This window comes from Plasmodium coatneyi, chromosome 9 (assembly GCF_001680005.1).
Source record: "Plasmodium coatneyi strain Hackeri chromosome 9, complete sequence".
NCBI classification, from domain to species: domain Eukaryota; phylum Apicomplexa; class Aconoidasida; order Haemosporida; family Plasmodiidae; genus Plasmodium; species Plasmodium coatneyi.
Window position 1 is genome coordinate 2,389,408 of NC_033564.1, and position 12,893 is coordinate 2,402,300.

The 12,893-nt window shown below is 36.6% G+C and overlaps 1 protein-coding gene across 1 annotated transcript; it reads right to left on the bottom strand.

The window, feature by feature from the left end:
• Positions 1–11,145: 11,145 nt before the first annotated feature.
• Positions 11,146–12,416, bottom strand: PCOAH_00028080 (Uncharacterized protein; the record flags this gene model as incomplete). The annotated part of the gene is made up of 2 exons (XM_020059613.1): positions 11,146–11,712; positions 12,010–12,416. 2 exons carry the CDS (start codon positions 12,093–12,095, stop codon positions 11,565–11,567), a joined length of 234 nt encoding a protein of 77 aa, XP_019915121.1.
• Positions 12,417–12,893: the final 477 nt, after the last annotated feature.

Below are 12,893 nucleotides of genomic sequence, written 5' to 3' on the forward strand. Positions count from 1 at the left end.
TCTTATATATTTTTCTTTTTTTTCTTTTCTTCCATTCTTTCCCCCCCCTGGGATGACGAAGTACCAGGATATATTATTGTTTTTATAGCCTAGAACCTTAACGCTAAGTGTGAAATATTACACCCTCAAATGGGAAATCCTACACTCACCGTAAAATGCGGAATCCTACATACACCCTAAAGTGCGAAATCCTACACTCACCCCAAGTGCGAAATCCTACACATACACCCTAAAATGCGAAATCCTACACACCCCTAAATTCGAAATGCTACATACACCCTAAAATGCGAAATCCTACACCACCCACTAAATGTGAAATCATACGTACACCCCTAAAATGCGAAATTCTAAACATACACCCACTGATTCATTCACGTTTATTCTTTTTTTTTTTTCTCTTTTTTTTTTTTTCTCTTTTTTTTTTTTCTCTTTTTTTTTTTTCTCTTTTTTTTTTTTCTCTTTTTTTTTTTTTCTCTTTTTTTTTTTTTCTCTTTTCTTTTTTTCTCTTTTTTTTTTTTTTTTTTCTTTCTTTTTCTTTCTCTTCTTCTTTTTTAGAAGAAAGAAATTATCTAACATATGGGACAGAATATTCAGATGGGTTCGTTATTGAATTTGTTGTCGAACCAATGGTTGAATATTCGGTAGAATAGTCCCCAAATTCATTAATTTCTCTTTTAATGGTACTTCTTTTTCTTCTGCCCCCTCCCCCAGAATAGTTATGGTTTCCAAAGAAAAGTGGCCTATACTAAAAAGAAAAAAAAAAAAAAAGGGCATGGTGGGTGGTAGGTGGGTTGTTAGGAGTGGTGGTAGGTGGGTTGTTAGGAGTGGTGGTAGGTGGGTTGTTAGGAGTGGTGGTAGGTGGGTTGTTAGGAGTGGTGGTAGGTGGGTTGTTAGGAGTGGTGGTAGGTGGGTTGTTAGGAGTGGTGGTAGGTGGGTAGGTGGGTTGTTAGGAGTGGTGGTAGGTGGGTTGTTAGGAGTGGTGGTAGGTGGGTTGTTAGGAGTGGTGGTAGGTGGGTTGTTAGGAGTGGTGGTAGGTGGAAGGAAGTTGGTCTAAGGAAGGAAGGAAAAGAGAGTCTAAGGAAGAAGATCTAAGGAGGAAGGAAAGGAAGGGGTCGAAGGAGGGAAGGAAGGTTGTTAGGGTGGTGGTTGTTGGAAGGAAGGTTGTTAGGGTTGTGGTTGTTGGAAGGAAGGTTGTTAGGGTGGTGGTTGTTGGAAGGAAGGTTGTTAGGGTGGTGGTTGGTGGAAGGAAGGTTGTACTTACCTTATATAGATAGAAACCAAGTGCTGGTAAGGCTATTGTTGCTGCACCACCAACAGCGGAAGGAATGATGGGGATGTCAGTTTTTCCCCCTGATGCTAGTAATTGTGGAACTGGCTGTTGTTGTTGTTGTTGTTGTTGTTGTTGTTGCTGTTGTTGTTGCTGCTGCTGGAGCTGCTGTATTTCTGATGTTCCTCCTCCTCCTTGACCCTGGGCACCTTCGGTTTTTTTTCCTTGGTTTTGAGCACCTTCTGCTTTTTTTCCTTGGTTTTGTGCTCCTTCGGTTTTTTTTCCTTGGTTCTGAGCACCTTCTGCTTTTCTTCCTTGGTTTTGTGCTCCTTCGGTTTTCTTTCCTTGGTTCTGAGCACCTTCTACTTTTTTTCCTTGATTAGGACTTCCTTCTGCTTTTTTTCCTTGCACATAACCTAAAAAGTGATGTAAAAATAGGGGACGTTGTTTTTTTTAGTGTAATAAGCAAATGTTTATACCTAAATTCCTTACGCTTAAGCCTTCCTTCCACCTACCACCACCCTAGCACAACATTTCTTCTTTCACCCCTAACAACCTTCTCTTCCACCTACCATCGCCCTCACAAGCTTCCTTCCACCAACCACCCCTAACACCCAAATCAGCAGCCAGCTGCGCACTTCCCCCAACATGCTCTCTTCCTTTTTTTTTTTTTTTCCTTAAAGGAAGTAACCTTCCTTTTTTTCACCCCTTACAATCCTCCTAAGGTGCACCCTTCTCCACACTTCCCCGAAGAAGCTTCCTTTTTCCCCTTTAAACTCTTTCTTTCTTTTTTTCATCTTTAAACTTTCTTTCTTTTTTTCTCCATTTAAACGTTCTTTCTTCCTTCAAATTATACCTGCAACCTTCCTCTCGTTCATTTTATTTGTCTTACCTGCTTCCTTTCTTAAGCGCGATGGTTGCTCAGGGCATGTTAATGGCTTCGGGGGCCCATATTCCTTCCCGTTGTTTTTTTCCCTATCAAATACTGTGCAATATGCATCTCCGTGAGTACGCCAGCAAGTATCACTTAAGGTTATATGTGTTGATTCAGCTTCCTTAAGGGAACTCTGGTATTTTGAACTGCTGCAATATTTAGTTCGCTCCCCACTATTCTGCATTTTATTATAGTCGTAATAGTAGTCATGTAGTATTTTAGCTTGTGGGAACCTGTCTTTGATAATACCACCGTACAAATTGGTGCACGTACATGTGCCCATGGAACCCCTCAGCTTGTTATAAATTTCTCTCATAAGCGGTGAAAAATTGTTTCCTTTCGTAAATTTATCCTTTATTTTTTCACCTAACCAGAAGTACAGGAATTTACAGGGATCATAATAATCACCTGGTTTCGTCTCCATTTTACAAGCGTAATCGTAGTTACTAACAATTCCAACGGCTAGATTCTGATCATTCCCCCACTTTTGTAGTTCTCCTTCTACCTTTTTCTTTAAATCTAGGTTACAGTATTGATTTGCCTCACGACTTTCTGTACAATAATTCCTTCCATCGAATGTAGTGTATATTTGTTCGGAGGGTAACTTAACTGAAACTTCCGTTCGCTAAAAAAAAAATATATAGAATTGGTAACACGGGGAATAGTGCAGTATATATATATATATATAAGTGCTCTTTTCCACATATATATGTATATATATGTGTATACATTTCCCCTTACACATATGTGTGTACATTTTTCTATTATTACATTTTTCCTTATTATATTTTTTTTCTTATTACATTATGTATAATGTAATGTATTTATAATATTTATTTGTCCTAAGTAAGGAAAGGAACAAACCTGTGTTGCTGGTGCTAGATTTTCCACTGGAGCTTCTGGTGGTTTGGCAGCATTGCAGTTTAATTTTTGGGGTTCGTTATATTCCTTCCCCTTAATTTTTTCCCTATCATATACTTCACAATATGATTCTCCGCCCTCCTTTATGCAAGTTGAAGTTAACTCCAAATATGCTGCAAGAGCTGCGCTGTAGAAGGAATCACATTTTTCATTATTATTGCAATAATCACGACACTCCTCATTGTTCCTTTCTAATTTGTTAAAATTATAGTACCAATCGAATACCTTCTTAGCCTTTACGAAACGTTCATCGCTAATATTAGGATATATAGCAGTGCAGTTACATGTAGGACTGAAATTCTGCAGCTTACCATAAATTGCCTTCATAACCAGTTTAAAATGGCCTGGCGTTTGGAAATTCTGCTTTACTTTATCCCCTAACCAATAATAAAAGAAGGCATAAAGATCCTCATCGCCCACAGAATTCAACCACTCCTCCTTTCCTCCTCTGTTACATAAGTTACAGTAGTTTTTTACAATTGTATTGATCAAATCCCAATGTTCCCCTCCGTATGGAAATAATGATAATTTCAGTTGTTCTCCCAGTTCACTAGGGTTCTTCTGTTTTTTCCCCTCTGGGAATGTACAATGTCTTCTTCCTTTTCCTTCGTCTAAAGTATCGTATATTTCCTTTGATGGTAATTTAATCTCATATGGACTCTGTAAGTACAATGAGTGAAAAATACTTGTACATGCGTATATTGCCCTATTATTATATGATATACACGTGGAGCATTATATATATATGTATGTGTACACACATACACATATACTACTATGTGTATATATACACATTTTTTTTTTTTTTTTTTGCAAATAGTGGAAATGTGCATAGATTGGTTGTATTATTCCCTTTTTACCATTGTTTATGAATATTCTCAATATATAATTCATTTATGTTAAAGAAGTGTTCATGTGCTCACATAGTTCGGGAACACGTACCCAAATTTTGATTGATTTATGATGATTATGAAATGAGGAGGTATTCAATTTTTATTTTTTCGAATTATACACACATTGTTCAATTTATCAAACAATGATAATCCACCGTGTACATTTTGTGAATTAGCATGTGCACATAATTAAAGTAAAAATGGTAATGAATACACACAGAACGGTAACAAAGTAAAAAAAGTAAAGAACGAGCTCTACTCCCTTCCTCCCCCCCCTTTACTACTTTCTCCTTTATTATATATTACTGAATTTTGCACGATTCAGTATAAGAATATGCTGCAATACACATAATCTTCTCTTGCATTCATGATAAATCCATAATTACAATTCCAAACATTCATACTTTCTCAGTTGACTACACTACAAATGAACTTATTCAAACATAAGGTGTGTATATCATATTATATAACCTTCCCTTTCCCTTTTAGTGCACATTCCAGTTCATCTTTTTTTACCTACACTTTCCCTTCTTTTTCCTTCCATCCTAATATATACAGCCTGCATATTTTTATTTATATGTGTGTGACGTGTACATTACACAATGGAAGCTACTCCATTCCCACTTTCATCTAATGTTGCATTTTTAAGCGTATTTGTGCCTTATTCTTCCTAACCTCACCTCCTCCTTTCCTTTTTTTTTTTTTTTTTTTTTTTTCCTTCCTTCTTTTCTTTCTGCCTTTACATGCTTTTTTTTTCTTTTATTTCTCTCTTAATCCTATTTTTTATTTTCCTTATGCACCCCTTGGGGCGGCCAAAGTAGCAGGCCATATTATTGGGTTATTAACCTAGAATAAGGTCTACCACTGAACCATAAACCCTGAATCCTTAACCCTAAACACTGAAAACTAAATACTAATATCCTTAACTATACACCTACACCCTGAACCCGTACACTTACACCCTAAATCCTACTCCTACACCCTGAACCCCTAGACTCACACCCTAATGCTACTCCCGTATCCCGAATATTAAGCCTACACCCCGAACCCTAAACCCGAAATCCAATTCCTATAACCATACACCCTGAACTCAAAACCCCGAACCCTACCCTCATACCCTAACACCTACTCCTACACGCTTACAACATCATAACCACACCCTTACAACATTATACCTACACCCTTAAAAATCATTCCTACACGCTTACAGCATCATTGCTACACCCTAACACACTTCCTTCCTTAGTCCACATACCTTCCCTTCCTTAGACACCCTTCCTTTCATTCCTTCCTTAAACGCTACTTAGATCTTCTTGCTCCATAGACATTCTTTCCATTCCTTCCTTAGACTCTCCTTTCCTTCATCCCTTAGACAAACTTTCCTTCCTCTTCCATAGAATCCCCTCCTTCTCTTCCCTCCTTATACCTCCTTTCTTCCACCCCTAACAACCCTATCTTCCACCACCCTAACAAACCACCACCCACCTAACAAACCTCCTTCTCCCAACCACCACCCCTCTGCACAATTCCTTCCACCTACCCCCCAAAACAATTTCCTTCGACCAGCCTAACAACCCACCTATCACTCTAAAACCCAAATCCACAAACCCCAAATTCTGTACCTCAAATCACCAAAGCCTAAATCCTAAACACTAAATTCCCGAATCCCAAACCCTGATATGCATACCACAAAAGGTAAACCCTAAACCCTAAACCCTAAAACTAAAACCCTTAATGTTAAAACCTGAACCCTAAACCCTAAACCCTAGGCCCTAAACACAGAACCTAAACCCTGAATCCTAAAACCTAAAACCCTGAACTCTGAACCCTGAATACTAAACCCTAAGCCCTGAGCCCTGAACCCTAAAGCCTAAAACCTAAATCCTCAACACTGAAGCCTTAAGGTTAATCCCCGAAAGTTGAACCGTAAACCTTGAACCTTGAAAAGTAAACCCTCGGACATTAAATACTAAACCCTGATCACATCAACCCTAAACGCTTAACCCTAAATCCTAAGCCCATGAAACGTAAACTCAAAACCCTGAAATATAAATACTAAAACCTAAAATCTAAAGTCTAAACACTGAACCCTAAAACCTAAAAACTAAATACACAACACAGAGGAATAATGCTTAAAGTCTCAACCCTAAATCTGCAAACTTGAAATCTAAACACCGTAACTTTAAACCCTAAACCCTGAACACTAATCCCTGAACCCTAAACCCTAAACCGTGTACCCTAAACTACAGTATATATAAGTTAATGGGAACATATAGTTCGATTAAAACCTTCACTTAAGTTAAAGGAAGAATATAGGGCACATTAATGCGTGGAAAGTATTGTACAGGCTAAGATTGAGAAGAGAAAAGAACTCCTATAACCTAATTCATATTCTTACTATAGGGGAGTTATTTATGTAATTGACTTATCATAAAGACCAAGAAAAGGTAGTAAACTAATATGTAAAGTAGAATGTGCATTAAAAAGGGAGAGAGAGAATTAGCTGAAATAGCACATTATTTATGTTTTCAGTATGAAGGAATTATTCGTAGTATACCTATCAGAAAAAAGAAAGAAGAAATAGAAAGAAAGGAAAATGTTATTATTGGCGACTATAGGTGAAAGGAGGTGTACTACAATATACTATTATGGCGACTCCTGTGTTGGTTCTCTCTTTCTTGAGTATAATTAATTCAACTCTTGGCACATTATATACTGTTCATGTATTCTAGCAGTAGGAGCTCCTTACTATATATTCATATAGGTGTGCACATTCGTAATGAACATGGGAGAATTTTCTCTACGTGAGGTGCAGTTTATATATATGTTAACAGTTTCTTTATAACAACCCTTCTTTTAAATAGCAGTGAAAAATAAATTCAAAATACACATATTAACATTTATATTAGGATGGGGAAACCATACTGTTATATATATACACATATACATTCATATATATATGTATATGTGTATGCATATGTTATATATGTAAAGGCAGCTAAAGAATGCGTGTATAAATAATAAGTTCATATTGCTAATAAGTTTATATCATGCAATAATAAAATAATACATAAATAGGGAATGTATAGAGAACTTTATTCTTCCCTGTTATATGTACGATTTTGTAAGGAGTATATCGTTCTTCATATATTTCTTTATTACATTATATATATACGTGTGATGATTTTGATATGTATGTGTATGTGTTGTATAATGTATTATCACCACTTTGAGGGAAGTTAAAGAATTACGCATTTTTTTAAGAAAGGGAAAGAAGAGTACGAATATTTGCTACATATACAATTTTTAAATGGTGGACACCCCACCCTTCAGAGTATATAACTGAAGAATCTCACATACATACATTAGTTATAAATAAGTGTAAGGAAGTAGAAAGGAACAACTTCTATAGAAATTTGATTCTGTACAAAAGGAATGTATACATAAACAATGAGCCCAAAGGTAAGAGCACTAAGTGTCCTTTCCTTCATTCCTTCCTTGCCTTCTTTCCTCCTTAAACGCATCCTTGCTTAGACTCCTTCCTTTCGTTCTCCTTAGACTTCCTTCCTTCGCAACATGAACAATTATATATATGATGTATATAATATTTTATTAATAGTGTAGTAAGATTGGGAGTGAGGAGTACATACATATGTTTCACGTCAATTCTATATTTTTAGGGGGAAGAGGATTCACTTAAGTTACCCTCAGAAGAAATATATGCTAAATTCAAGGAAGGCGGGGGGTGTCCGGAAAAGGTAAGGAATGAAAAGTTCAAGGAAAACGTAGAGAATAGGTTCAAGGATGTATTACAACAACAGAAGATTAAGGAAGCAAAAGGCTTGGCAAGTGAAATTGCAGAAGGATGGTGCAATGCATATAGGATAAGGAATGAAAAGATTCCACATGGCTATAAGCCTGGTTACTTCTTTTATTATTGGTTAGGGGATAAAGTAAAGGATAAATTGCCTGAAGATCAAAATTTTCCTGAGACCATAAAGGCAATTTACAGTGAAATGCTGAAGGACAACGGGAAGGAAATTTTTAGAAGTTTATACAACCATATTGACAAAGACCTTTTCGAACGTGCGAAGAATCTATGGGACTATAAATATAATAATAAAATTTTAAAGAACAATCAGAAATGTCAAGCATCCTTACATAATCCAAAATATACAAAACTCCAGGGCGATGCTACGTCAGCATATGAGTGGTTTTGTTCTAACTGTGAGGATATGCTTAATGATTCATATTGTAAAAAATTTATGCAGGATCATGGGACACGCGCTGCATGTAAACAGAAGAAATCGCAAGTACTACCACAATTAGAATGTACTAGCGCATCTAAAGTAGAGTCTGAAGAAGAGGAAGAGGAGGACGATGGGGACCTGGACGAACTACTGCTGGAGGACGACCCTGAAGAGGTAGGAAAGATGGAGGGAAGGTTAGGTTTCCTTTCCTTCTTTCCCTTTTATTTTAAAGTAGATAATTTAGTAGTGCTATGCATACAATGCTTCCATACACAGTGTAATAATGTGTTGAAAGGGAAATGTTGAAAAACATGAAAAATGCATATATATAATCCCTTAATTACTTTCGTAGGCGGAAGATTTGAGTAAATTACCCTCGAGACAAATATATAAAAGGTTACGTGAGGGAATATATGAATATGAGCAGGATGCGAATGTTGAGAAGGTAAGGAACAAATTAAAAAGCGAAGGAGTGAACGAAAACATTTATGGGGAAATTATGAGTGCACTGTATAGTATAATTGGGAAGAAAGGTAAAAAGCAGGAGCAGCAGGAAGATTGTGAGTTCTTTTATTATTGGGTGGGTGATAAATTATCCAAAACTCTAGGGGACGAAAAATTCCCAACAGCTATGAAAGGATGTTACGACGAAATGTATGATAGTCAGAGGAAATATGACTGTGATTTCCCTCGCAGTCCAGAAAAAAAAAAAGTCTTTAAAGCCTCAAAAATAATGTTTGATTATTACAAAGACAAAGATTCTATGAAGCAGCATTTAGGGGAAGGGTTTGAGAATTGTACTAATGAATATTACAGGTACGTGGAGAGAGCTATTTCTGCTTATAGGATCATGAGGCGTGAGTGCAAAAGGGACAATGAAACTATATGGTGTAAAGAATTTGAAAAAATGTATAAGGAATGTAGAAAAGGGAGAAAGATAGATAAGGAATGTACGGTGGCAAATGAACCAGAAGAATTATGTAGAAGCAGTTCCGAAGCAGAAGCCAGTACATTCCCTGCAGTGTATAACGAATCCTCCCTCGAAACAAGCACCACCACTACCGCTGCCATCTCTTCCATACTAGGAATAGGGGGACTACCATTAATCATCTATTTTTTATATAAGGTAAAATATTACTATTATATATTGGAAGTAGGAATAGTACTATTCACTCATATTTACTTTTATTTAAAATAAATATAAAGAATAGATTGTACACTGTGCATTGTGAATTATGTATATATATATATGTATGTGTTTATATGTATCTATACACACAACCACACACATATATATTAATTGAACTGTGTGCTATATATATGTGGGGAATACATACATATATTTTCAACACCCATTCCTTTGCCCTCTTCTTTTTTCTTCAGTACACATCTATATTCTCTGGAATAGGTGGCACCCTCTCTGGTAGGAGAAGCAGAAAAAGGTCCACCATCAAACATGAATTAAACACGTCCTTCTCAGGCCACGAGGACACCTCTACGGACAATTCTTCTACAGCAGAATATGCAACTACCATAGTAGGTTCGTTATCAAATTTAACAAGAGCAGCATCTTCAACCATAGCAGATTCTACGTATGAATCTACCGCATTTGGTGGGCCAACATCCACAAGAGGAAGAGCAAACAATAGAAGGCAACCACAAAGGCAACAGAACTTAAGAAATATAAGTTATGGGCGTATGTGATGTAACATTCAATGAATACAACTTTCCAAATTGTAATTAGTACGTAATGTCCCCTCAGGAACTATAATAACTTACCGTTTTAAGTACATTACCACAGTAACCATATAATATAAGAAGGAGAATTGTGGTTCAGGGTTAAGAGTTTTACTCTTAGGGTTAAAGGTTTGAGGTATAGGACCTAATGTTTAAAGGTGTTAGAATGGAAGGTTGTTAGGGTGGTGGTAGGTGGGTTGTTAGGGTGGTGGTAGGTGGGTTGTTAGGGTGGTGGTAGGTGGGTTGTTAGGGTGGTGGTAGGTGGGTTGTTAGGGTGGTGGTAGGTGGGTTGTTAGGGTGGTGGTAGGTGGGTTGTTAGGAGTGGTAGATTGACGGTTGTTAGGGGTGGTAGGATAAAGGTTTAGTGGTGTTAGGGAGGAAGGTTCCAGGTATTAGAGTGAAGGTTAAGGGTGTGCAGGTATTATAAAGGGGTCCTTTTCTAGATTAATGACCCAATAATATGGCCTGGTACTTTAGCCGTCCCAGGGGGGAGTTACACCCGAGGGGTGTGTAAATAGAAGAAAGGAAAGAAAAAAAAAAGAAAATAAAAAAAAAAAGAGGTAAGGAAAGAAACAGAAGGAAAGGAAGAAAAAGGAGGAAAAAAAAAAAAATAAATAAAAGGAAAAAGAGGAAAAAAGGAAAAGGATGAAGGGTCAGGAAGAAAAAGCTAAAATGTACTAAGTAAGGCCGTTACAAAATATGAAGCATTCTGGATGGGTTCATCACAGGTGGAAGGAAAATAAATTCCTTTTAATTTTTTTAGCATGCTGCATTAATAACCTCGTTGGTGCCTTTTTTTCATTTATTTTATTTTTTTTTTTTCTTTTGGCGAGAACGTAATGCGCGCATACTATCCATCATCAGTGACGTTCCGCTAAAGAAAGGAGGTAGTTCAAAAAAAAAGAAAAATGCAAAACGCAAAAAATGCACACTTAAAAAAAAGAGGTACAACATTAGCAAATATTCTTTTTTTTTTCTTTTTTCTAATTCTTATTTTGTACGACAATGGTGGCAGTAGCGTCCACAAAACAAACGGTGCGTTGTGTCCAGCCTGCACAATTGGTTGGCCCCCGGGGCAGGGATGCACACTAGTATACGTATATTTTTATATTTTATATACGTATGTACAAAAGTGCATATACACTTTTCGATCTTATGTCCGGATGTGCGCATTCCGTTTGGATTCTAATGTCAACTGTATTCACGTTTTATTTAAATTTTTAGTTTTTTTGTCCAGTGATTTCCTATGCCTTTTAATGTGTTTCGTGATAAACACAGCGTTCAATTGCGTACATTTTTTGTTACAAAAAAAAAAAAATGTAAAAATAAAATAATAGTATTAGATATGTACACTAAGGTAATGCGAAAGTGTAAAATTAGAGACAGTCGCACATGTAAACTACGCGGAAATGCAGGTCATCCTTTTTGTCCTGTTGGCACGAAAATTGAATTTCTCACATTATGGGGGTGAGTGCACTATTCCGTTATTGTTTCTTCCGGGGTGAACAAATTATATATATATTCTTGATCTCCTGCCTATTTATACATGTGTACGTGAGAGTTTATCTCTTTAGAGACATTAGGACGGTAAACATAATAAAAACCATATACGTTACTGTGTGGTTGTGAAAATTGATAAGGGATTCTGCTTGAGGTGTGGCTGGGTCTACCCCGCCCATGGCTAATCTCCACATTTTTGGCGCATCACATCTGACAGGGTAAGCGAAAACAGAAATAGAATACGTGAGTGATACGTCTGCGCCAGCTGTGTAGGAATTACTCGTGGGAGAAAGACAATCTCAGAGCAGAATGTTTACACACACACACTTTCGTTTCTGTTTCATGGAATGAAGTGGCACGAACTGAGGATGTCCCTTCATACCATATGAACCTTTGCTCACATCGGTATGTATAGGCAAGTTTAATTTGTATGAAAAGAAGGGTAGCAAAACTGCTACAATGTGACATATTCGTGCAGGTTAAAAAAAAAGGTGAAAAAAAACTTACCTTGCTACTTGAAAACTTGGCACTAAGGTACTTTTTAACGATTTAAAACAATTGAATAGGAAATTATTTTTCTTTTCTCCTTGCATGGTGGAAGAACTACTTGTTTTAAAAATCTGCGTAAACTTGTTTATTATATTGGTGGAATTGCTGCAGCTGAACAGGGGGAAGAAGAAAAAAACTTTTTGGCCCTCTTAAAAGGTAACATTCATTCGAAATGTTTTCTTCTAAAGGTGTGGAAATTAAAAAAAAGTTTTTGCATATTTCTTCTTGGCATACGATATGTGAAAATTTAATTTATAAAAATTTTGAAAAATAAGAAGAAAAAATAAAAGCAGGAATGTTAAACGCGCGCAAAATATTTAAAGTGTACGATAATGCGGTTCGAAAATTGTAAGGTGGCCCGCAGCATTTAAACGCACATATGTTTACGTAAAAGATTTTTTTTTTTTTTTTTTCATTTTTAATCTGTGAAATATATCTAGTTTTTATATAAATGTCATTGCTAATCTTGTTAGCCCTTTTTTGTTATGTACACCAAGTGTGTGATAAGGGCGCCAAATGTTGAGGGGGAGGGGGAAAGAAATACGCATTAAGGGAAGAATTAATGGAAGACGAAAACTGGAAAATCGTTTTGCTCATTGCATTTGTGTTGCTAAATATTCCTCACCTCAGTGAGGTTCTCGATGAGGAACAAATTGTTAAAGTGTTAACTGACAGAGTTGCGGAATTGCGTTAAGCAAATGGGTCACGGGAAAAAAATTAAAAGGGATACAAACCAAGACAAATGAGCAGTTGTTGAACGGCGACCGGGGGAGGTGTAAGGAAGAACAACAAAGAAAAAAAAAAAAAAAAAAAGGAAAATGCCAAATTGTTGAAGGCGTTTA